The 24246-nt window shown below is 44.3% G+C and overlaps 1 protein-coding gene and 1 pseudogene across 1 annotated transcript; one reads left to right on the top strand and one right to left on the bottom strand.

Moving 5' to 3' along the window:
- Positions 1 to 7430: 7430 nt before the first annotated feature.
- Positions 7431 to 13515, top strand: SPATA45 (spermatogenesis associated 45). Its single transcript, XM_011996143.1, has 2 exons — positions 7431 to 7741; positions 13389 to 13515. Exons 1-2 carry the CDS (start codon positions 7465 to 7467, stop codon positions 13406 to 13408), a joined length of 297 nt encoding a protein of 98 aa, XP_011851533.1. The 5' UTR covers positions 7431 to 7464; the 3' UTR covers positions 13409 to 13515.
- A 4818-nt stretch (positions 13516 to 18333) lies between these two features.
- Positions 18334 to 22716, bottom strand: LOC105551033 (annotated as a pseudogene).
- Positions 22717 to 24246: the final 1530 nt, after the last annotated feature.

Below are 24246 nucleotides of genomic sequence, written 5' to 3'. Positions count from 1 at the left end.
GGGCAGAGAGTATATGCATCAAATGTGAGGAGGAAAATAGATTTTGAAAGTTATGGGAACTGTAGAGAGTAAGTGGAGCATAGCTTGTGATTTGAGAGCCTCTAAAAGTAGTAAAGCAGCAGCAGCCACTGCATGCAGACATGAGGGCTAGGCTGAAACAGTAAGGTCAAGTTGTTTGGACAGAAAGGCCACAGGGTGTGGTCCCCGCTTTTGTGTAAGAAGTCCAACCACATAGCCCTGCACTTCAGCTGTGTGTAATGAAAAAGTTGGGATGAGTTAGGGAGAGCTAGTGTGGGAGCAGCTTTTAGGGCTGTTTTTTAAGGAATAGAAAGGGGAGTGGGGAAAGGATTTAGGATTTATGGGGTCAGCTAGGTTTATCTAGAACAGAATAATGGGTTGTGGAGGGAGGTATTGAGGATAGGAGAGTATATGGGTTTGGCACTATGGGGTGGATAGGCAAGACAATTTGGTTGATAAGGTGCAGATCCTGAACTAACCTGTAAGACTTGTCTGGTTTTTGGACCAGACCTTTCAAAGTCATGAGTTAAACATATTACTTTCTCCATTTAAGAGATTGTAAAATTGGATAAATTAGCAGTTGAAATTGGCCTGTTCGTATATCACACACAGGACCAGTTTCACAGGCATGAGACCCAAACAGGCACATAGGGCCCTTTGCTCAGAAGGGTCTCACAATTGGCTTAAAGTTTTACTGTCATTACCTTGAACGTCTCCATTGTTTGTTAATAAAGGGTCCAGCATTTTTATTTTCACTGGACCCTACAAATTATGTAGCCAATTGTAGTCACACAGCAAGTAAACAAGATTAGAAACTGGGGAGAAAAGAAAATACTAAATTATTTACTTATCAAATTGAACAAAACTTTTTTCAAAGTGCCTATTTAATATGATAAAGTTACCACTTATTGAGGGTTGGTTGTATTAAACTCTTGATATTTATTAGCTCATTTAGTCCTTATGACACTGTGAGTTTGATATTATTTTCTTTTTTTTTTTTGAAACAGAGTGTTGCTTTTGTTGCCCAGGCTGGAGTGCAATGGCGTGGTCTTGGCTCACCACAACCTCTTCCTCCAGGGTTCAAGCGATTCTCCTGCCTCAGCCTCTGGAGTAGCTGGGATTACAAGCATGTGCCACTGCACTGGCTAATTTTGTGATTTTTTTTTTTTCAGTAGAGACGGGGTTTTTTTTGTTGTTGTTTTTTTTTTTTTTTGAAACGGAGTCTTGCTCTGCCACTCAGGCTGGAGTGCAGTGGTATGATCTTGACCCACTGCAAGCTCCGCCTCCTGGGTTCACGCCATTCTCCTGCCTCAGCCTCTGGAGTACCTGGGACTACAGGTGCCCACCACCACGCCTGGCTAATTTTTTTTTTGGTATCTTTAGTAGAGATGGGGTTTCACCGTGTTAGCCAGGATGGTCTCGATCTCCTGACCTAGTGGTATGCCCGCCTTGGCCTCCCAAAGTGCTGGGATTACAGGCGTGAGCCACTGTGCCCGGCTGAGGTGGGATTTTACCATGCTGCCAGTCTGGCTTCGAACTCCCGACTTCAGGCGATCACCTGCCTAGACCTCCCAAAGTGTTGGGATTACAGGCATGAGCCACCGTGCCTGGCCTGGATATTATTTTCATTTAACACATAAGGAAACTGAGGCCCAGAGAAGGTAAGTAACTTAAACAAGATCATACAGTTAGGAGGCAGCACAGGTAAAATATTAATCAAATCTTTTTTACTTAAAAAATATGCTTGTACCACTAGACTCTATTACTGTGTCTATTTTGTTTTATTTAGCTCTAGTTGTCAGGCAGCTTGTAATTAAGAGTTTGAATTTTGAAATCTTCATGGTGAACTTTTAACTAAGGCATCGATGTTTTATTTGCAGTTCACCTATAAAATGGGCTTTTATTTTATTTTTATTTTTTTGAGACCAAGTCTCACTCTTGTTCCCCAGGCTGGAGTGCAATGGCGCGATCTCGGCTCACTGCAACCTCTTGCCTCCTGGGTTCAAGCGATTCTCCTGCTTCAGCCTCCTGAGTAGCTGGGATTACAGGTGCCTGCCACCACACCTGGCTAATTTTTGTATTTTTAATGGAGACCAGGTTTCACCATGTTGGCCAGGCTGGTCTCAAACCCCTGATCTCGGCCTCCCAAAGTGCTGGGATTACAGGCATGAGCCACCGCGCCCAGCCTAAAATGGACTTTTAACAAAATATAAATTAACTCAAGCCAGGGGTGATGGCTTACGCCTGTAATCCCAGCACTTTGGGAGGCCAAGGCAGGCAGATCACTTGAGGTCAGGAGTTCAAAACCAGCCTGGCCAACCAACATGGTGAAGCCCCCTCTCTACTAAAAATACAAAAAAAATTTAGCTGGGCGTGGTGGTGCACACCTGTAGCCCCAGCTACTCAGGAGGCTGAAGCAGGAGAATCACTTGAACCCAGGAGGCAGAGGTTGCAGTGAGCCAAGATCGCGCCATTGCACTCCAGCCTGGGTGACAGAGTGAGACTCCATTTCAAAACTAACAAACAAAAACAAGCAAGTGACCAACTGACCTTTTTATATTTTATTATTTTGTTTTATTTTTTTGAGACGGAGTGATGCCCAGCCTGGGCGACAGAGCAAGACTCCTTCTCAAAAGAAAAAAAAAAAAGGTACCTCTCTTCTTTGCTTATTTAGGAATGAAAAATTGATGGCTCTGGTAGCTTTCCTAAAACAATGTGTGTTTGTGTGATTTCTGTCACTTCAATGTGTTTCAAAGCATTATTATAAAAATAAACTAAAAACAACCTAAAGTCTAGCAATAAAAAGAATAATTAATGTCAGGCACAGTGGCTCATACCTGTAATCCCAGCACTTTGAAAAGCTGAGGTGGGTAGATCGCTTGAGCTTAGGAGTTTCAGCCCAGCCTGGGCAATGTGGTGAAACCCTGTCTCTACCAAAAATACAAAAAAATTAGCTGGGCATGGTGGTGCGCACCTGTGGTAGTCCCAGCCACTCAGGAGGCTGAAGATGGAGGATCACTTGAGCCCAGGAGGCAGAGGTTGCAGTGAGCCAAGATCATGCCACTGGATTCCAGCCTGGGTGACAGAATGAGGCCCCCATCTAAAAAGGAAAAAAAAGAAAAAAGAAAGATGATGTCTCCCACTCCAAAAGAATTTAAAAGGACTTGCAAACATTAGCTGGGTGTGGTGGCACATGCCTGTAATCCCAGCTACTGGGGAGGCTGAGGCAGGAGAATCACATGAACCAGGGAGTCGGGGGTTGCAGTTAGCCAATATCGCTCCACTGGACTCCATCCTGGAAACAGAGCGAGACTCTGTCTCAAAAAAATAAAAAAATAAAAAATAAATAAAAGAATTTGAAAGGCGAGCCCGGGGCTGGCACCGTGGCTCACGCCTGTAATCCCAGCACTTTGGGAGGTCAAGGCGGGCGGATCACGAGCTCAGGAGATCGAGACCATCCTGGCTAACAGGGTAAAACCCCCTCTCTACTCAAAATACAAAAAACTAGCCGGGCGAGGTGGCGGGCACCTGTAGTCCCAGCTACTGGGGAGGCTGAGGCAGGAGGATGGCGTGAACCCGGGAGGCGGAGCTTGCGGTGAGCCAAGATTGCACCACTGCACTCCAGCCTGGGTGACAGAGGGAGACTCTGTCTCAAACAAAACAAAACAAAACAAAAACAGGCGAGTGCGGTGGCTCACGCCTGTACCAGAATTAGCTGGGCATGGTGGCGCGCCTCTAATCTCAGCTACTCGGGAGGCTGAGGCAGGAGAATGGCGTGAACCCGGGAGGCGGAGCTTGCGGTGAGCCAAGATTGCACCACTGCACTCCAGCCTGGGTGACAGAGGGAGACTCTGTCTCAAACAAAACAAAACAAAACAAAAACAGGCGAGTGCGGTGGCTCACGCCTGTACCAGAATTAGCTGGGCATGGTGGCGCGCCTCTGTAATCCCAGCTACTTTGGGAGGCTGAGGCATGAGAATCGCTTGAACCTGCACTCCAGCGTGGGCGGTAGAGCAAGACTCTGTCTCAAAAAAACAACACAAAATAAAAACAAAAGAATTTAAAATTAAAATTAATTTTGTTTGTTTGTTTGTTGCTTGTACCCCCTCCTGAATAGCTAGGATTACAGGCAGGTGCCACCACACGTAGTTAAGTTCTTGAATTTTTTGTAGAGATGAGGTCTTATTATGTTGCTTAGTCTGGTCTTGAACTCCTGAGCTCAAGCAGTCCTCCTTCCTCAGCTTTCCAAAGTGCTGGGATTACAGGTGTGAGCCACCATGCCTAGCCTAATATTTCCTAGAGTTTTATATGCATGAAATCATACACTATACATTCTGATTTGTCTGGCTTTTTTTTTTTTTTTGTAACTCAGCCTAGTTATTTAGAGATTCAGCCATAATATTGTGTTTATCAACAATATATGAACACAACTCAAAATATATATATTGATGAATTAGCATCTCAGGTAAAAGGAATATATTATATACATACTATATATATAAAAATATATTTTATAACTCAGTGTCCATTGTGTACATATACCACAATTTATTTCTTCTGCTGTTGATGGACATTTGGATTGTTAGAACTTTTTGGCTCATGAAAATAAAGCTTTGGGATGGGCCTGGTGGCTCTGCTCACACCTGTAATCTCAGTACTCTGGGAGGCCAAGGCATGAGGATCCCTTGAGCCCAGGAATTCAAGACCAGCCTTAGGAACATAATGAGACCTCATCTCTATGAAAAATAAAAACAAAAATAGCCAGGTGTGGTGGCCTGCGCCTGTATCGCAGCACTTGGGAGGCTGAGGTGGGAAGATGACTTGAGGCTGGGAGGTTGAGGATACAGTAAGCCATGGTCACACCACTTCACTCTAGCCTGGGTGACAGAAAGAGACCCTGTCTCAAAAATAAATAAATAAAAATAAAGCTGTGTAAAAAAAAAACAAAAGTTTTTTAGAAAGCTGTGATGAAATTAATGAGTTAGTTTTCATATGTACTGATACGTTTCTTTATGCGTGTGTGTGGAGAATTTCATTGCTCTAGGAGTGGATCAAATAATAGGAGTATATTTAACTTTTTCAGAAGCTGCATGATTATTTTCCAAAGACATTGTTCCATTTTACATTCTCACTAGCCGCATATGAGAATTCCAGGTCCTCCATATCTTTGTTAACACATGGTTTGGTCAATCTTTTTCATTTCAGCCATTCTAGTGGTATCTAGTGATATCTCATTATAGTATTGATTTACACTTTCCTAGTGACTGGTGATAATGAATGTATTTTTTTTTTTTTTTTTTTTTTGAGACAGAGTTTTGCTCAGCCGCCCAAGCTGGAGTGCAGTGGCATGATATTGACTCACTACAACCTCTGCCTCCCGGGTTCAAGCAATTCTCCTGCCTCCACCTCCTGAGTAGCTGGGATTACAAGTGCATACCACCATGCCCGGCTAATTTTTTTTGTATTTTTAATAGAGACAGGGTTTCACCATGTTGGCCAGGTTGGTCTCCAACTCCTGACCTCAGGTGACCCACCCACATCAGCCTCCCAAAGTGCTGGGATTACAGGTGTGAGCCACCACACCAGGCCCCATTTCTTTGTCTTCTGGCTTATATTTTTGCTTGTTGAGGAGTCAGCTGTTGGTTCAATTGCCCCTCCTTTTATTCTCTGGTTGCTTTTAAGATTTTCTTTTCTTTTTAAATTCACTGTAATCTCAGCGTGGGCTTTTTAAAAATCCTGACTGCTATTGTTTGAGCTTCTTGAGACTGTGAACTATATCATTTATCAGTTCTGAATATTTCTCTCTCTTTCCAAATCTTGCTCTGTCACCCAGGCTGTAGTGCAATGGCACAATCTCAGCTCACTGCAATCTTCACCTCCCAGGCTTAAGTGATCTTCCCACCTCGGCCTTCCAAGGTGTTGGGATTATAGGCGTGAGCTACTGTGCCTGGTCACTTTGTTTTTTTTGAGATGGAGTCTCACACTGTCACACCAGCTGGAGTGCAATGGCGTGATCTTGGCTCACTGCAACCTCTGCCTCCTGGGTTCAAGTGATTCTCATGCCTTAGCCTCCGGAGTAGCTGGGATTACAGGTGCCTGCCACCATGCCCGGCTAATTTTTAGTAGACACGGGGTTTCACTATGTTGGCCAGGCTGGTCTTGAACTCCTGACCTCGTGATCTGTCCGCCTCGGCCTCCCAACGTGCTGAGATTACAGGCATGAGCCACAATGCCTGGCCACCACTTTTTAAAATTAAAATCCCTTTGGATACTTATTGGGAAAGTAATACCCAAAATATTAATGGATGTCTCTGGAAAAAGAGTAATTTTAACTTTTCTACTTTATGTTTTTCTGTATTTTCTTAATTATCTACCTTGAATATGTATCCCATTTTTTATAATCATGTATTTAAACATGTATTATTTATCTATTACATTATTAATATATGTAATAAACATGTATTATTTTTATAATCAGAAGAAATAATAAATGCTTCTAAAAGCAAAAAACAATGCATAGTATAATTTTCAAAAACAATAATATATCCTCTTACCATACCTTTTTAACCTTTCTTACCCCTGAAGAAAACCTAAAAAACAAAAAATAAAACCCTTAAGAAACAATAATAAAAGGTGAGGTGTGGCCGGGTGCAGTGGCTCATGCCTGTAATCCCAGCATTTTGGGAGGCCGAGGCAGGTGGATCACAAGTTGAGGAGTTCGAGACCAACCTGGCCGATATGGTGAAACCCCGTCTTTACTAAAAATACAAAAAAAAAAAAAAAATTAGCCGGGCGTGGTGGTGCATGCCTGTAATCCCAGCTACTTAGGAAGCTGAGACGGAATTGCTTGAACCCAGGAGGCGGAGATTGCAGTGAGCTGAGATCAAGCCACTGCACTCCAGCCTAGGTGACAGAGTGAGACTCCGTCTCAAAAAAAAAAAAAAAAAAAAATATGAGGTGTGCTGACTGGGCATGGTGGCTCACACCTGTAATCCCAGCACTTTCGGAAACTGAGGTAGGCAGATCACCTGAGACCAGGAGTTCGAGACCAGCCTGGCCAACATGGTGAAACCCCATCTCTACTGAAAACAGAAAAATTAGCCGGGCATGGTTGTACAAGCCTGTAATTCCAGCTACTTAGGAGGCTGAGGCACAAGAATCACTTGAATCTGGAAGGTAGAAGTTGCAGTGAGCTGAGATCATGCCACTGCGTGCCAGCCTGGGAGACAGAGCAAGACCCTCTCTAAAAAAAAAAGTACATAAAAAAGTGAAGTGTGGGGTGGGAGGCTTGGTGGTGGTGGGTGATGATGTTATTGTATAGAAGGAAAAAAGAGAAACTGGTCAACGTGATTGTGAATACTGGCTTCTGAGTCAAGACAATCAAAAGTATTTTTTCTTTTGTTTGTAGGACAGCAAGAATCGCTTGACAATTGGTTTGTGAGCATAATGGCATCTATAAACAGAACCATTGAAATAATTAAAAAACATGGAGTAAGCAAACAACATCTCCTGGAGGAGATAAACAAAAAGCGTGAATCCAACTGCTTGGTGGAACGAAGCAATCAAGTCAGCTTACTGAGAGTTCAAAAGAGGCACTTCCCGAGTGCCTGTCAGTCCTTTACTCATACCACAACCAAAGAGCCTATTCCCGACAGTGGCAGGAGCTCCTGGGTCAAGCTGAGTCTCCTGGCTCACACGGAGAGAAAGCACTTTCCACCAAAAAGTAAGAAGTTATGATAGGATTTTTTTTTTTTTTTTGAAACGGAGTTTTGCTCTTGTCACCCAGGCTGGAGTGCAATGGCACCATGTCGGCTCACTGCAAACTCCACCTCACGGGTTCAAGCGATTCTTCTGCCTCAGCCTCCCAGGTAGCTGGGAACACAGGCGCCTGCCACCACGCCTGGCTAATTTTTTTGTATTTTTTAGTAGAGACGGAGTTTCACCTTGTTGGCCAGGCTGGTCTCAAACTCCTGACCTCAGGTGATCCACCCACCACGGCCTCCAAAAGTGCTGGGATTACAGGCATGAGCCACCACACCCAGCCTATGATAGGACTGTGTTTTGTTTTTTTTTTTTTTGAGACAGAGTTTTGCTCTTGCTGCCCAGGCTGGAGTGCAATGACACGATCTCATCTTACCGCAACCTCCATCTCCCGGGTTCAAGCGATTCTCCTGCCTCAGCCTCTCAAGTAGCTGGGGTTACAGGTATGCACCACCACATGTGACTGATTTTTTTATATTTTTAGTAGAGACGGGGTTTCTTCATGTTGGTCAGGCTGGTCTTGAACTCCAGACCTCAGGTAATCCGCCCGCCTCGGCCTCTCAAAGTGCTGGGATTACAGGCGTGAGCCACCACACCTGGCCTATGATACGATTCTTAACCAATTTATAGGAAGAATTTGTAGGTATTCCTAAGAATTAGGAATAATTTCTGGGATTAAAAGAGGTACCTGAGTATTGCCCTGGTATAGCATAAAGGCAATCTATTTGAAGGTAAAAGTGTCATTAAACAGGCTGGTGGATTGTAAGATGTATTATAGACCAGAGACTCTCATTTTTTTATGCATGCAGAGTCCCAGGCCCCAGCTTCAAGCCATCTCATTCAGTAGGCTCTAGGGAGGTACCTGGAAATCTGCATTCTCAGCAGACTAAGGTGATGCTGATGCTGATGGCCTGAGAACCACATTTTGATAAGAGTTGTTACAGTAATTACAATAGACCACAAAAACTTCAGAAACCTGTTATCTCATCAATTTTTCTGGCCTTTACAAACATTTCATGTGCAAAATTGAGGTGCAGTGGAGATCCTTTTGATAATAAACATCATACAAAAAGCCCTAATAAAATGTGGAGGGGCTGGGCACAGTGGCTCACACCTCTAATCCCAGCACTTTGGGAGGCCGAGGCAGGCGAATCACCTGAGGTCAGGAGTTTGAGACCAGCCTGGCCAACATGGTGAAACCCCATCTCTACTAAAAATGCAAAACTTAGCTGGGCATGGCAGCAGGCACCTTTACTCCCAGCTGCTTGGGAGGCTGAGGCAGGAGAATTGCTTGAATACTGGAGGTGAAGGTTGCAGTGAGCCAAGATCACTCCAGTGTACTCCAGCCCAGGCGACAAACTAAGACTCCTTATCAAAAAAAAAAAAAAAAAAAGTGGAGGAAAGTTGTTGGGGGCAGGGGATGGCATGGTGGTGATGGTGGTGGTATTATTTCATAGAAGGAAGAAGGGGAGCTGATAAATACCTTCATTGTGAATACTTGTTTCTTAGTCTAGGCAGGCAGCTGAGATAGCATATTTTAATTTATTTGAAAAAAAGAGAAGGGGGTGTGTAACCATATCTAATACAACCAACAAGTTACTAATTTAGATCAGAAACAAAAGAATCACCACATTTGAGATTTCACTTATTTGATGTGGCTGTGACTTTACCCTTCCCCAGTGCTCTCAGGAAGTGGAGTAGAGTGTGATACAGTGTGGTGTAGAAAGCTGAAATTCTCCACTGTGTTTAGAGTTCATCTGTAAGAGTCATGTGTTCGTTTTATTCAAAAATAACTCTAGGGCTGGGCACGGTGGCTCATGCCTATAATCCTAGCATTTTGGGAGGCTGAGGTGGGCAGATCACCTGAGATGAAAGGAGGAAGTATTACATCTCACTTTAAATCAAAAGCTAGAAATGGTTAAGCTTAGTGAGGAAGGCATGGCAAAAGCCAAGATAGGCCAAAAGCCAGGACTCTTGTGCCAATCATTTATCCAAATTATCAATGCAAAGGAAAAACTCTTGAAGGAAATTAAAAATTTCCTTCAGTGAACACACAAATGATAAGAAAGCAAAACAGCCTTATTGCCGATAGGGAGAAAGTTTCAGTGATCTGGTCAGATCAACCCAGCCACAACATTTCCTTAAGCCAAAGCCTAACCCAGAGCAAGGCCCTAACTCTCTTCAATTCTGTGAAAGCTGAGTCTCTCTGTCGCCCAGGCTGAAGTGCAATGACGTGATCTCAGCTCACTGCAACCTCTGCCCTCCGGGTTCAAGTGCTTCAGCCTTCCAAGGAGCTGGGATTGCCTGCCACCACACCTGGCTATTTTTTTGTGTTTGTTTGTTTAGTAGAGATGGGGTTTTGCCATGTTGGCCAGGCCAGTTTCAAACTCCTGGCTTCAAGTGGTCCACCCACCTCAGCCTCCCAAAGTGCTGGGATTATAGGCTTGAGCCACTGCGCCCTGCCAGGAGACCATTATTCTGAGTGAAGTGACTCAGGAATGGAAAACCAAATATTGTCTGTTCTGACTTATAAGTGGGACCTAAGCCATGAGGATGCAAAGGCATAAGAATGATATAATGGACTTTAGGAACCCCAAGGGAAAGAAAGGTAAAAGAGGGGCGAGGGATAAAAGACTACATGTTGGGTACAATGTACACTGCTCGGGTGATGGGTGCACCAAAATCCCAGAAATCACCACTAGAGAACTTACCCATGTAACCAAAATCCACCTTTACCCCAAAAACTACTGAAATAAAACATAAACAAAAGAAACCACCCTATCTAAGCAGCACTCCTCAACACTCTACAATCCCTTACCCAGCTTTCTTTTTTACCACAGTGTTTATCACTCCCTAATGAAGGCCAAGCTCCTTGAAGGCAGGGATGGTATCTGCTTTTTTCACTACTTTATCCTCAGTCCCTAGAACAGTGTCTGGCACAAATTAGGAACTGAGGAAACGTTTCCTGGCTGATTGAATAAATGTTGGGACATGGAATATACTTTCCCAGAAGTAGTGGTAGAACTTACCTCTTTCCTCTCGAGACCAATAGCTATGTCCTTGGGCAGTGGCTCACAAACTTAAGAGTTTCTCGCAGCAACCTTAGATGGTTGCTGTGGAATAATCTTTAGAAATGCAAGAGGGTAATAATACAGTATATTTATCCAGCCTGACCAACGTGGTGAAACCCTGTCTCCACTAAAAAATATAAAAATTAGCCAAGCATGGTGGCACATGCCTGTAGTCCCAGCTACTTGGGAGGCTGAGGCAGGATAATTGCTCGAACCCGGGAGCTGGAGGTTGCAATGAGGCAAGATTGCGTCATTGCACTCCAGCCTGGGCAACAGAGTGAGACTCCATCTCAAAAGAAAAAAAAAAATACAGTATATTTTGCTGGACATATTCCATAAGAATTGGAAGGCACTGTATTCTTTTCCTTTGAATACCTGTGCGAGAGAAAGAAACACTCATTTACTCTTTATTCTTTCAACAAATACATGTGAGTGCTTACTTTATGTCAGGCACTCTTCTACGTGCTTGTCAATACAGTGATGAATAAAATGTTACCTCAGAAAGCTTAGGTTTTGGTGTGCTGGCTCACGCCTGAAATCCTAACACTTTGGTAGGCTGAGGCAGGAGGATCCCTTGAGCCCAGGAGTTTGAGACCAGTGTGGGCAACTTAGAGAGGCCCCGTCTCTATTTCTTAAAAAAAAAAAAAAAAAAAGCTTACATTTCATTGGGTAGAGCCAGATAAACAAGTTAAAAAATAGTGAATGTCAGCTGGGTACAGTGGCTCACGCCTGTAATCCCAGCACTTTGGGAGGCAAAGGCGGGTGGATCATCTGAAGTCAGGAGTTCAAGACCAGCCTGACCAACATGATGAAATCCCACAAAAATTAGCCGGGCATGGTGGTGCACGCCTATAATCCCAGCTACTCCGGAGGCTGAGGCAGGAGAATCGCTTGAACCCGGGAGGAGGTGGTTACGGTGAGCAGAGATTGCACCACTGCACTACAGCCTGGGCAACAAGATCGAAACTCCGTCTCAAAAAAAAAAAAAGTAAATGTCAGATCAGATAGTGATAAATGGGTAAGAGCTATGGGGAAACAGAAAACAGCAGGGTGGGGGATAGGAAGTGTTGGATGGAGGGTGTATTGCTGCCCATAGAACTTACTATTACTATCCAGGGCATGAGGGATAACCCAGGACTCCTGGGTTCCTTGAGGAGTCCAGTGTAAACAGGGATAAGGGACAAAATGAGATTAGTCCTGATGGTCGAACCTAGTGGTGGTCTAACCTGGTGGGGAGGCCTGTGTGTTGAGGAGAAGGAATGTTACAGATTTCTCATAGAGTATTTGGAGTTCTGGGAGCTCCTCTTTGCTTCTATTAATAATGACGTGACGACTAGGAAAGAAGTTCTTTTGGAGATTTCCAGGTCCTCTTTTCAATCTTCCACTTGGAGATGTGGAGCCCAAAAGAGGGGCAGTTTATTTAAATACATAGAATTAAAAACACCTGGGTTCAAGTTTTGCCTCTGTCATTTGCCTCTGTTCAAGTGCTGGGATTACAGGCGTGAGCCACTGTACCCGGCTGACATTTACTATTTTTAAACTTGTTTATCTGGGTCTACCCAACGAAATAAAGATACTATACTAAAAGCATACTATCATGCTTTTAGTAATTTGACTTTTTTTTTTTTTTAGGAGGCAGAGTCTTGCTCTGTCACTGGGGCTGGAGTGCAGTGGTGTGATCATGGCTCACTGTATCCTCAACCTCCTGGGCTCGAGCGATTCTCCCACCTCTCAGCCTTTCGAGTAGCTAGGACTATAGGCATGTGCCACCATGCCTGGCTAACTTTTGTATGTTTTTAATAGAGATTGAGTTTTGCCATGTTGCCCAGGTTGGTCTCAAATTCTTGACCTCAAGCAATCTGCCTGCCTCAGCCTCCCAAAGTGCTGGGATTACAGGCGTGAGCCGCTGTGCCCAGCCATTTGGTGTTTTTTGTTTTGTTTTTTAATTTATTGAGTCTCACTCTGTCACTTTGTCACAAGCTATAGTGCAGTGGCCTGATCTTGGCTCACTGCAATCTCTGCTGGCCGGGGTTCAAGTGATTCTCCTGCCTCAGCCTCCAGAGTAGCTGGGATTATAGGTGTGCGCCACCACACCCGGCTAATTTTTTGTTTGTTTGTTTGTTTTTTGAGACAGAGTCTCGCTTTGTCGCCTAGGCTGGAGTGCAGTGACGTGATCTCAGCTCACTGCAGGCTCTGCCTCCCGGGTTCAACCGATTCTCCTGCCTCCGCCTCCTGAGTAGCTGGGACTACAGGTGTGTGCCACCACGCCCAGCTAATTTTTGTATTTTTTTGGTGGTGATGGGGTTTCACCATGTTGGCCAGGATGGCCTCGAATTCCTGACCTCAGGTGATCCACCAGCCTCGGCCTCCCAGAGTGCTGGGATTACAGGTGTGAGCCACTGCGCCCGGCCCATTTGGTGTTTCTAAACCATAGTTCCTGTATCTGAAACACAATACTCTGCCCTCCAGGGTTATTTTAAAAACCATGAAATGTATTATAAGTTATATAACAAATACTTTTTATTTTTTATTTTTCAGATAATGCCATATTTGGATAAAGTGCATCTCCAGAGACAAAGACACACAGAAATACCTTCTCTTTGATTCTTCTTCAGTGTGCCTAAATTATTTACAAATTATTAATTATAAACAAAACTAAACAAAAGTATTCACTAGATCCCTCAAAAAACATTAAGTCACATAAAACATATTACATCTTTATTCATTCCATTCTGTTATTTAGACTTAGATGATTTGAAGAGAGGATTTGAGTTTTTTAGATACTTTCAAAGATGAATTCCTAAGAGTTTACTTTACAGTGATTCCCCCGGCAACCCTTTTTTTTTTTTTCTTGAGACGGAGTCTTGCTCTGTTTCCCAGGCTGGAATGCAGTGGCACGATCTCGGCTCACTGCAACCTCCGCCCCCTGGGTTTAAGCGATTCTCCTGTCTCAGCCTCCTGAGAAGCTGGGACTACAGGCTCATGCCATCATGCCCAGCTAACTTTTGTATTTGTAGTAGAGATGGCATTTCACCACGTTGGTCAGGCTGGTCTTGAACTCCTGACCTCAGGTGATCCACTTGCCTTGGCATCCCAAAGTGCTGGAATTACGGGCGTGAGCCACCACGCCTGGGCGATCTTCTCCTTAGTAATCTAAAATGTTTAAATAATAGTTTATATTTGTTTCTATAACTCAGTGGAATATATTGACCAACCCCACTGATCAGGTTGAAGGCTAAAAAGTTAACACTTGCTTCTAAATGATAGATTAACTTCCTCTGTTAAAGTTATAGTTTTGATGATTTGAATAAGGAGATATTTGAGAGGCTAATATAAGGTGCCTAGAGACAGGGCTTTCTGTTACATTACATTGTCCATCCCCACAGTGGTGTTAGAATTATCTCATGGCCGCATCCTGTTTGGCTATTATCACCTCTGTTTCATTGCTTCTTGGATCACAGTCTTTTCAAATCTTTTTTTTTTTTTTTTTTAGACGGAGTCTCACTCTGTTGCCCAGGCTGGGGTGCAGTAGTGTGATCTTGGCTCGCTGCAACCTCTGTCTCCCAGGTTCAAGCAATTCTCATCTCAGCCTCCTGAGTAGCTGGGACTACAGGTGTGTGCCACCATGCCAGGCTAATTTTTTGTATTTTTAGTAGAGATGGGGTTTCACCATGTTGCCCAGGCTGGTCTCGAACTCCTGACCGCGGGTGATCTGCCCGTCTCAGCCCCACAAAGTGCTGGGATTACAGGCATGAGCCTCTTCAAATCTTAACTTGGCCTATGTTCCTTTGTGTGGTTACGAACCTAGTCCATATGCCAAGCAGAGCACTGCCTGGGCTGGAACCCAGAGCTTCTTGGCATTTGTATTTATTTCAATAAGACATTCACTTTTTTTTTGGTTGCCCTCTACTTCCACAGGAAGCTCAGATTCATAGAAAGCCAAAGCGTTCTGATATTTGAAGGGATATGGATAAGTCAGCTGGCTTAAAACTCTATGTCAGCCAGAACTATATAGTAGGGCACAGTGTGGATAAGACTCATCCACCATGAGAATATGTTTAAAAAAAATCATAATAAACAACACAGAACTACAGCTAATTTTTCACTTCCCCAAAGGCAAATACCTAGCCAGGCAGTGGTGGCAGATAGCTATAGTCCCAGCTACTCAGGAGGCTGGAGTGGGAGGATCACTTGAGTCCAGGAGTTCAAGGCTGTAGTGTGCTAGGATCATGCCTGTGAATAGCCACTGCCCTCCACCCTGTGCAACGTGGCGAAAGTCTGCCTTTTTTTTTTTTTTTTTTTTTTTTTTTTGAGACAGGGTCTCATTCTGTCACCCAGCCTTGAGTGCAGTGGCATGATCATGGCTCACTGCAGCTGGACCTCCCGGGCTCAGATGATTCTCCACCTCAGCCTTCTGAGTAGCTGGGATTACAAGGGTATGCCTGGCTAATTTTTGTATTTTTAGTAGAGATGGGGTTTCGCCGTGTTGCTGGTCTTTAACTACTGGCCTCAAGCAATCCGCCCTCCTCAGCCTCCCAAAGTGCTGGGATTACAGGTATGAGCCACTTTGTCTGGCCTGTTTTTGTTTGTTTTAAAGCAAATACCTAGTGTCAAGAACTGTAAAGGATTATCCTGGCATGGCGGTCATGGGTACCTATAGAAGACATGCGGCTCCTGGTTCAGAGGCAAAGGATTTTACTACTTAGAGCACAGCAAGGAACACAAGCCTCATGTTCGGGTTGGTTCCCCTTGCCCTCCCCCACTCCCTCAAGATTCACGGGGCGATGTGAAGATGTCCAGGTAGATGCCACACACGCGGAGGTTGTGCCTCATAGCTGAGGAATCCTGAGCCTAAAGAAACCCAACCTTTGCCCAGAAGGAGACATTATCTTCATTATAGTGGATGATAAACAGACCTGCCCTCTGCTCCAGAGGGTCACGATCTTCCAAAGAGATTATCTGGAACAAAGGTTGTCAGTGCCTCTGCTCCCTAGATGTGCAGAAACATGGAAGTCCTGTAGAGAATTGTCTCCCCACACTCAGAAGTTCAAATAAAGACTATCAAATACAGTATTATTTCTTTGGCTCTAGCTGGGATGAATAATAGGAAATAAACACATAGGTGGTAAAGGAGTGTCAGGGTATGGACGGTACATTTCTTTTTCTTCTTTTTCTATTTGAGACAGGGTCTCACTCTGTTGCCCAGGCTGGAGTGCTGTGGGGTGATCATGGCTCAATGCAGCCTCAACCTCTCCTGCTCAAGCAATTGTCCCACCTCAGCCTCCTAAGTAGCTGGGAAGACAGGTGTGCACCACCATGCCCAGCTAATATTTTTACTTTGGCTATGTTGACCAGCCTGGTTTCAAACTCCTGGCTTCAAGCAATCCTCCCACCTCAGCTTCCCAAAGTGCTGGGATTACAAATGTGAGCCACCACACCTAGCTGGACAGTATAATTAACACATTCTCTAACCTCAGCTCTCTCTAACCCTATCCACCCTCCTCCTCTGTGTGCCTCTGGTTTTATAGAACTATTTGTGACTCTCTACTTGTGAACTTGCCTTATTCTGTTACCTCCTCTGTACCTAACTTCAATTTGTGCAACATTTAATTTGATACCACCTCCTTCTAGAAACCTTCCCTCACCCTGATCCCACTGTTAAATATAATGAACCCCAAGTTTCTCTTCAAAGAATCAGTATGTTAGCATGTTTTTTTTTTTTTGAGACAGAGTCTGGCTGTATCGCCCAGGATAGAGTGCAGTGGTGTGATCTCGGCTTACTGCCAGCTCCGCCCCCTGGGTTCACACCATTCTTCTGCCTCAGCTTCCCAAGTAGCTGGGACTACAGACGCCCACCACCACGCCCAGCTAAATTTTTTTTTTTTTTTTTTTTGGTATTTTTAGTAGAGACAGGGTTTCACAGTGTTAGCCAGGATGGTCTCAATCTCCTGACTTCGTGATCCACCCACCTTGGCCTCCCAAAGTGCTGGGATTACAAGTGTGAGCCACCGCGCCCAGCCTGTTTTTTTTCTTTTTTTAATTTGAGATGGAGTCTTGCTTTGTCACCCAGGTTGGAGTGCAGTGGCGCAATCTTGGCTCACTGCAACCTCCTCCTGGGTTCGTGCAATTTTTCTACCTCAGCCTCCCGAGTAGCTGGGATTACAGGCATGTGCCACCACACCTGGCTAATTTTTGTATTTTTAGTGGAGACAGGGTTTCACCATATTAGTCAGGCTGGTCTTGAACTCCTGACCTCAAGTGACCCACCCACCTCAGCCTCCCAAAGTGTTGGGATTACAGGCGTGAGCCACCACGTTCGGCCGAGTAGGTTATTATGTTCAGCTCTCTTATTCTTTGATTCTCCATTTTAAAGTTTAACTTCCTGGTTCTCTTCACCCCCTTGCCTCTAGTTTCAGTAAACAACTTTCCTGCTGGTCCTAGTTAGTAGTTCACATCTGTTCCCCTGGTCACCTGCTTCATCCTGACTCATTCCAGTCACCTGCTCTGACCTGAGTCATGCCTGGTCACCCACTCTGACCTAAGTCACCTTTAGTTACCTGTTCCTAACCATCTTTCCTGCCAAACTACTCACCCTGCCACTCCAGCTCATACTCCTGCTCTTTTTAAAATAGCCAATCGGAATTAGCTTAGACTGTGCTGTCCAACCCTAGGCAATAGGGGAACAACACAGCAGTAGGGGCTACCTGCATCAGGAATAAGAACTCCTTCCCTTCCCCTGTCCAAGTGTGCTCTCGCCATTGTTCCATCTGTGAGGGGCACCCTTTCTGCAGAAAGTAAAAATTGCCTTGCTGAGAAAATTAAATTTATGTTGGAGTGCTATTTCTTCGTGGCACTGGGGAACAAGCATTTGCATTTTTAACACCACCTTAGGCATTTTCTACTTTATCCTCCTCTATACACCCTACAACAGTCTCAGGCTAAAACCAGAAACTCAAGAGTCACAAGACAATATATCTGTTGGGACTCTGACCTTACCTGAAATGGCAGAAAGTCCACATGCTCTCTACCCACTCCCAGGAGTGTTTCAAATCTGTCAATGCATGGGTTTCCTCAGTAGCACTAAATCACAGACACTTTCCTCCTTTTCTGCCCTGGCTCCCTGCAAAGCCCAAAGGCAGTCTGCTGGTGGAATTCCTTCTTGCTTGGGGAGGTCAGTCTTTTTCTATTTCTAAGGCCTTCAACTGATTGGATAAAGCCAACCCACTTTACAAAGGGTAATGTGCTTCACTCACAGTTGACTGATTTAAATGTTAATCTAATTTACAATATATCTTCACAGAAACATCTAGAATAATGTTTAACCAACTAGCTGAGTAATGTAGCCTCACCAAGTTGACACATCAAATTAACCATCACAGAAGCTGTCCCACAGAATAACCCTTTACCTTATACTGGGGGATTCTCTGGCATCTGAAAGACTCAGGCCAAAGCTCGTGATTTCCAATTCCCTTCTCTCTGAATTTCACTGGGGTGGATGGACTCTAGCCTTACCCATGCCCTTGAGAACCAGAGAGGAGTAGAGGGGGCCCCACATGAAACCCATTATCCTCAGCTCTACGATGTGACTCAGGAAATCCACAGGGCAGCCTCGGTAGGCTTCTGGGAAATTTAGTAAAGAGCAAGGCTGACTGGCACTCTGGAGGAATTGTAAGAAATTTGCTATTTGTGGCTGGGTGTGGTGACTCATGCCTGCAATCCCAGCACTTTGGGAGGCTGAGGCTGGAGGATTGCTTGAGGCCAGGAGCTCAAGACAAGCTTAGGCAACACAGCAAGAGCCCATCCCTAAACATAAATTAATAATATTTAAATAAAAACAAATTTTGTGTCTGGCCGCAATGGCTCATGTCCGTAATCCCAGCATTTTGGGAGGCTGAGGTGGGATGATTGCTTGAGCTCAGGAGTTCAAGACCAGCCTGGGTAACATGGCGAAACCCTGACTCTACTACAAACACAAAAATTAGCCAGGAATGGTGGCCTGTGCCTGTGGTCCCAGCTACTTGGGAGGCTGAGGTGGGAGGATGGCTTGAGCCAGGGAGGCAGAGGTTGCAGTGAGCCAAGACGGTGCCACTGCATTCCAGCTTGGATTGTCCATCTGTCGAGTGAGATCCCATAACAAACAAACAAACAAACAAGCAAACAAACAAAAAAACATACCCCCCCAAAAAAAACCAAATTGTTATTTTATTCACAGCTTTAGATCTTTATTTCTCTTTCTCTCTCTCTTTCTTTCTCTCTTTCTCTTTCTTTCTCCTCTCTCCTCTTCTCTCCTCCTTTCTCCTCCTCTCTCCTCCTCTCTCCTCCTCTCTCTTCTTCTCTTGTCTTCTCTTCTCTTGTCTTCTCTTCTCTTCTCTTCTGTTCTCGTGGGGCTGCCCCAAAGGGCCTCATGAGTGCCTGTGCACAACAGCCAGATGGCCTAATTCACACAGCACAATGGGGACACATCCACAGCCTCTCATCTCATGGTCCAGGCTCGGCTCGCCCAATGCATGTGGAGTCCTCCTGGGGACCACTGTTGATAATGGCATTCACCAGGACCTACAGAGAATCCTCTTCTGTGAGCAGGTGAATGGTCTCGAAGGCATGCTTGGCGATGCACAAGGTCACGAGTTTCTTGCAGTTGTTGCAGCCGTGTGTCATCATGGAGTGAGTGAGACACTCCACAATGGGGCCCTGAGCTTTGCAGAAGCGTTTGGCAGCATACTGCCCTGCACTGTGAGGCAGGTGCTCGGCATACTTCTTCACTGCAGTGTAATCCTGTAAGGAAACGTCATTGATCTGCACGCACATCATGGGTGCTCCACTTGCCAAAGAGCTTGATGTCTGGGCTCTCTGTCCCCACAGATGCTGCTCTCTCCCATTTGGTCCCTGAGGGCACAGCCTGAGCATCTCTATTGCTTCGCGTGGACCACGTGCTGCCCTGGCACAGACAAGAAACTAGATATTTCAATGATCGCTTTTAGGCTTCTTAACTTCTATTAATAATAAACGTTTCCATTTGGGTCCCAGATAAGAAAGTGAGAGGAAGCAGATTCAAATGATATTTGCATGTAGAGTCCTTCTATAGGAAGCTACTGATTTCAGAAGGCCCCTGTTAAAATGGATTTCCCTGATAATATGTGTTCGTCAGTCCTGTAAATTTCTGTTTGGTGACAGTATTGCATTGACAAGCTTCGTTGTGGTAGTAGAGGTAGCTGTGTGACATACCTCAAATCCAGAGAGGAACCTTGGTAAATGGGGTTATTGGAGATCTCTTGTGACCTTTGGGGATTGGGGAGAAGTTCCCCTAGGACTTATTTTGTGTGGGGTTTTAGGCTACAATTTCAGACTCGATCCTTTGTTTGATTCCAGTGGGTGTATTCTTTCTGGTCAAATTAATTCCTGACTCCTGACTTTTCTTCTGAGTTTCCAACAAAAGCGTTTTTTTTTTTTTTTTTTTTTTTTTTTTAACAGAGTCTTGCTCAGTCACCGAGGCTCAGGTGCAGTGGCTTGATCTCATCTTACTTCAACCCCACCTCCCGCGTTCAAGTGATTCTCGTGCCTCAGCCTCCTGAGTACCTGGGACTACAGGCACACCCACCATACCTGGCTACTTTTTGTATTTTTAGTAGAGATGGGTTTCACCATTTGGCCAGGCTGGTCTAGAGCTCTATCTCAAGTGATCCTCCCACCTTAGCCTCCCAAAGTGCTGGGATTACAGGCATAAGCCACCACTGCTGGCCTCAACAAGAGGGCTTTTTATAATGACCTGAGTATTACATAAGCAGTGAATTGTGGCTATTGATGAATTGCAAGGCATAACTACCCCTAAGGGTTTAATGGCTCAAGACCATCTCTGGGGTTGAGGTTAAGCAATTCCTGGAAAATTCAAAGTTCTTATTCCCTATCCTGACATTTTAAAATCAAGAAAGAAGCCTCAAAATACATGAAAGATGGGAGTGAAAGAGAGGAAGGTAAGTTTTGATCTTAGGAATGGTGGAATTTTGTGGACTGATTGCCTTCTCTATCAGTCAGAGTTTAGTTTTAAGAAACAGAAACCAACCTTGACTAATTTAAACATACAAATTTATTAAATATATTAGGTAGCTCACATAATCTCCAAGAGGGTCAAAAACCCGGTTTGTAGGTTATAAAGCTAGAAACAGTGCTCCAAATCAGGTCACAGGGCTGGTCCATGAAGACTCACTGCCTTGGGACACTGGATACAGCTACTAGGATCAATGCCACTACTGCCTCTGAAAATGGGTGCAGTTGCTACTTCCCACACCAGCACAAAGTCCCATGCAGTTGATTTCTTTATATTCCTGGCTTCTGACTCAAAATCTGGGCTGTGTACCTCTGATTGGTGGAACTTAAGTCATGTGTTTGCCATAATAGTGAGGAACACTGGGAAAGTATGTATTTGGCATTTTCAGTTTCTAGGGTGGAAGATGGGTTCTGCCTCATCTTGAGGCAGAGGGCTTTCTCACTTTATTATATGAAAAGTAGAACCAAAATATTAAAAAATGTTCATTGTAGTGTATCCCTTGGTTGCCCCCGAGTCAATACGTATCCTTCTTGCCATAAGAATTTAAAATGCTTTCACAAGTTTGATCAGCATCTTCCATAGCCTTCCAGTGTCACATCCTTTAAATTAATTGGAATTTTGCTGCCTGGAGACCTATGCAGGCCATATAACCAATGCCAGATTTCCCTCTCTTCCTTCTTTCCTATTTTCCTTCATTTTCCTAAGGGTCTCTTGATGACAACTACTTTGGGGTATTGATTTTCTCATTAAACAGGGTTCTTGAAAATGCAAGCATCATGACTGGGCGTCATGCCTGTAATTGCAGCACTTTGGGAGGCTGAGGCTGGCGCATCACCTGAAGCCATGAGTTTGAGACCAGCCTGACCAACATGGAGAAATCCCGTCCCTACTAAAAACACAACAACTAGCTGGGCATGGTGGTGGGCACCTGTAATCCCAACTACTCAGGAGGCTGAGGCAGGAGAATTGCTTGAACCCAGGAGGCAGAGGTTGCAGTGAGCCAAGATCGTACCAGTGCACTTCGGCCTGGGTGACAGAGAGGGACTTTGTCTCAAGGAAAAAAAAAAAAAAGCAAGTATCAGAAACCAAATTTGGCTAATTTTTTTTTTACAGAATCTTGCTCTGTCACCCAGGCTGGAGTGCAGTGGCACAATCATGGCTCACTGTAGCCTTGACCTCCTGGGCCCAAGCGATCCTTCTACCTCAGCCTCCCAAGTAGCTGGGACCACAGGCGTGCACCACCATGCCTGGCAAGTTTTTAAATGTTTTGTAGAGACAGAGTCTCCTTGTGTTGCTCAGGCTGGTCTTGAACTCCTAGGTTCAAGTGATCCCCCTGCCGTGCCCTCCCAAAGTGCTGGGATTATAGGTGCAAGCCACTGTTCCCAGCCAAATTTGGCTAATTTAAGCAGAAAAGGAATTTACTGAAGGATATTGAATAGTTCATAAAATCTTTAGGAGGGATGACAAAACAAACTCATGCCAGTAAACAAAAACCATAGGGACTCCACTGCTACAGACACTGGGCACAGACTGTGTGACTAACACTGCCAACTTCTGCAAACCAGGCTCAGAATATTGCCATTAAAATCCCTGCCACACTGCCCACGCCTGTGAGCATGGAGTTTGCTCAGTCCTGGCTTTTAAAAATCAGTGTCCTGTTTGCAAGAGAGGCTGGAAAGTGATTGCTTGGCGGTTTTAACTTCTATAGTGGGAAGCAGGTTCTGCTTAATAAGGTGAGGCATTCCCCACACAAAGGGAACTCATATATGGGGTGACCAAAAACAAAACAAAACAAAAACAACAAACCTGTCTAATGTCCATCCATGTGAACTGCAAGATCCCTTCTCCCTCTCTTATACTTCCCTCATTTATTGCCTGTACACTCAGAAGCCAGCCCCCCAATTCAGAGTTCCTGATTTGCAATATTCTAAGGATGGCCTGTGAAGGATGTCACTTAAGCTCATGTAGATAGCAGACTGGGAGGCATTGTGATACTCAGAAAACAGTGCTGGGATGGAAGTCAGGGTATTATAGTTCTAAATGTACAACACATTAGCTGGAAGAATTTATACAATTTAAATTACTTGGGCCTCAGAAGTAATCCACAGAAAAGTCTTGTGCACAAATTAGGCTCTTAGCACTTTCTGTTCTTACATGCTATGCATGGTTCTCAACATGTACAACTTTTTTTTGAGACTGAATCTCGTCTTATGTCTTATTGCCCAGGCTGGAGTGCAGTGGCACAATCTTGGCTCACTGCAACCTCTACCTCCTGGGTTCAAGTGATTCTCCTGCTTCAGCCTCTTGAGTAGCTGGGACCACAGGTGCATGCCACCACGACCAGCTAATTTTTGTGTTTTTAGTAGAGGCAGGGTTTCGCCATGTTGGCCAGGCTGGTTTTGAACTCCTGATCTCAAGAGATCCGCCCGCCTCGGCCTCCCAAAGTGCTAGGATTACAGGCATGAGCCACTGTACCCAGCCTCAATATGTATAACTTAAACTACTGAACTGAGAAATGAGAAGTTATTTGTACCATTTTTAATACCTAAGGCATAAATACTACAGATTTTCATGAATTACAGGAATGCTCACCAAATAAGTCATCTTTTTTGGAGATATGTGTGTTTCAGAATTAGCCAAAGAGGAAGGGTTTCAGGAGGTCTTATTAGGGTATGTTTGCTTGGAGTCCTATGTTTAAACTTGTAGCACTGGTAATCCTTGAATTATCTCATCTCTTTCCATTTTATCTTTTTGACTGACTCTGTAATTATCAGTACTGACTTTGTCATAATTTATAAAGGACAGTGAGATTTGCCTATGCTTGAAAAGCTAAGCTCTAACAAGCATAGAACAGTCTCTGGAAACCCTTTCTAAGTTACTCCGATCCTATAAATGAAATGAAAATTCACATATGCTGCTTTGAAGTATTCTGTCAAAAGCACAAAAGGGCAAGAAAGGGCAAAGGCAAGAAATTAAACTCTAAAGTATGAGTGTCGCTTGACCATGCGAAAACAGGATTTCTCTTTATGTTTAGTTTAGAAGGCGGGCTTGGAGAGGGGAAGGAAATGTACAACAGCAAAGTACGGAAGGGATTATGAAAGAGAATAGTGAACCAGAGGTAAAGAGCAAGCAGCAAAGTGATTAAATGAACTCTTAGTTGCAAAATAATGAAAGAAAAGAGCTGATAACACTTCTTTAAAGAAGAATACAATTTCATCTGATTCTTACTCAAATAAAGACAGGAGCTAGAATAAGAGGGCAACCCATCTTTCTGGGACCCCTCTCTGATCCAGAGGGCTTTCTTCCTTTCGCTTATTAAACTTCTGCTCTAACCTAAAAAAAAAAAAAAAA

Source organism: Mandrillus leucophaeus, unplaced genomic scaffold, assembly GCF_000951045.1.
Source record: "Mandrillus leucophaeus isolate KB7577 unplaced genomic scaffold, Mleu.le_1.0 Scaffold503, whole genome shotgun sequence".
In the NCBI taxonomy this organism is placed as follows: domain Eukaryota; kingdom Metazoa; phylum Chordata; class Mammalia; order Primates; family Cercopithecidae; genus Mandrillus; species Mandrillus leucophaeus.
Note: the sequence above shows the minus strand (reverse complement) of the source record. Positions and strands in the feature narration are given on the sequence as shown.

Excerpts from the sequence above, each read along its gene's own strand:
- SPATA45 (XM_011996143.1), top strand. The coding sequence starts at position 7,465 with ATGGCATCTATAAACAGAACCATTGAAATAATTAAAAAACATGGAGTA. Across the intron at positions 7,742-13,388 it reads AAAGCACTTTCCACCAAAAA|ATAATGCCATATTTGGATAA; the intron begins GTAAGAAGTTAT and ends TTTATTTTTCAG.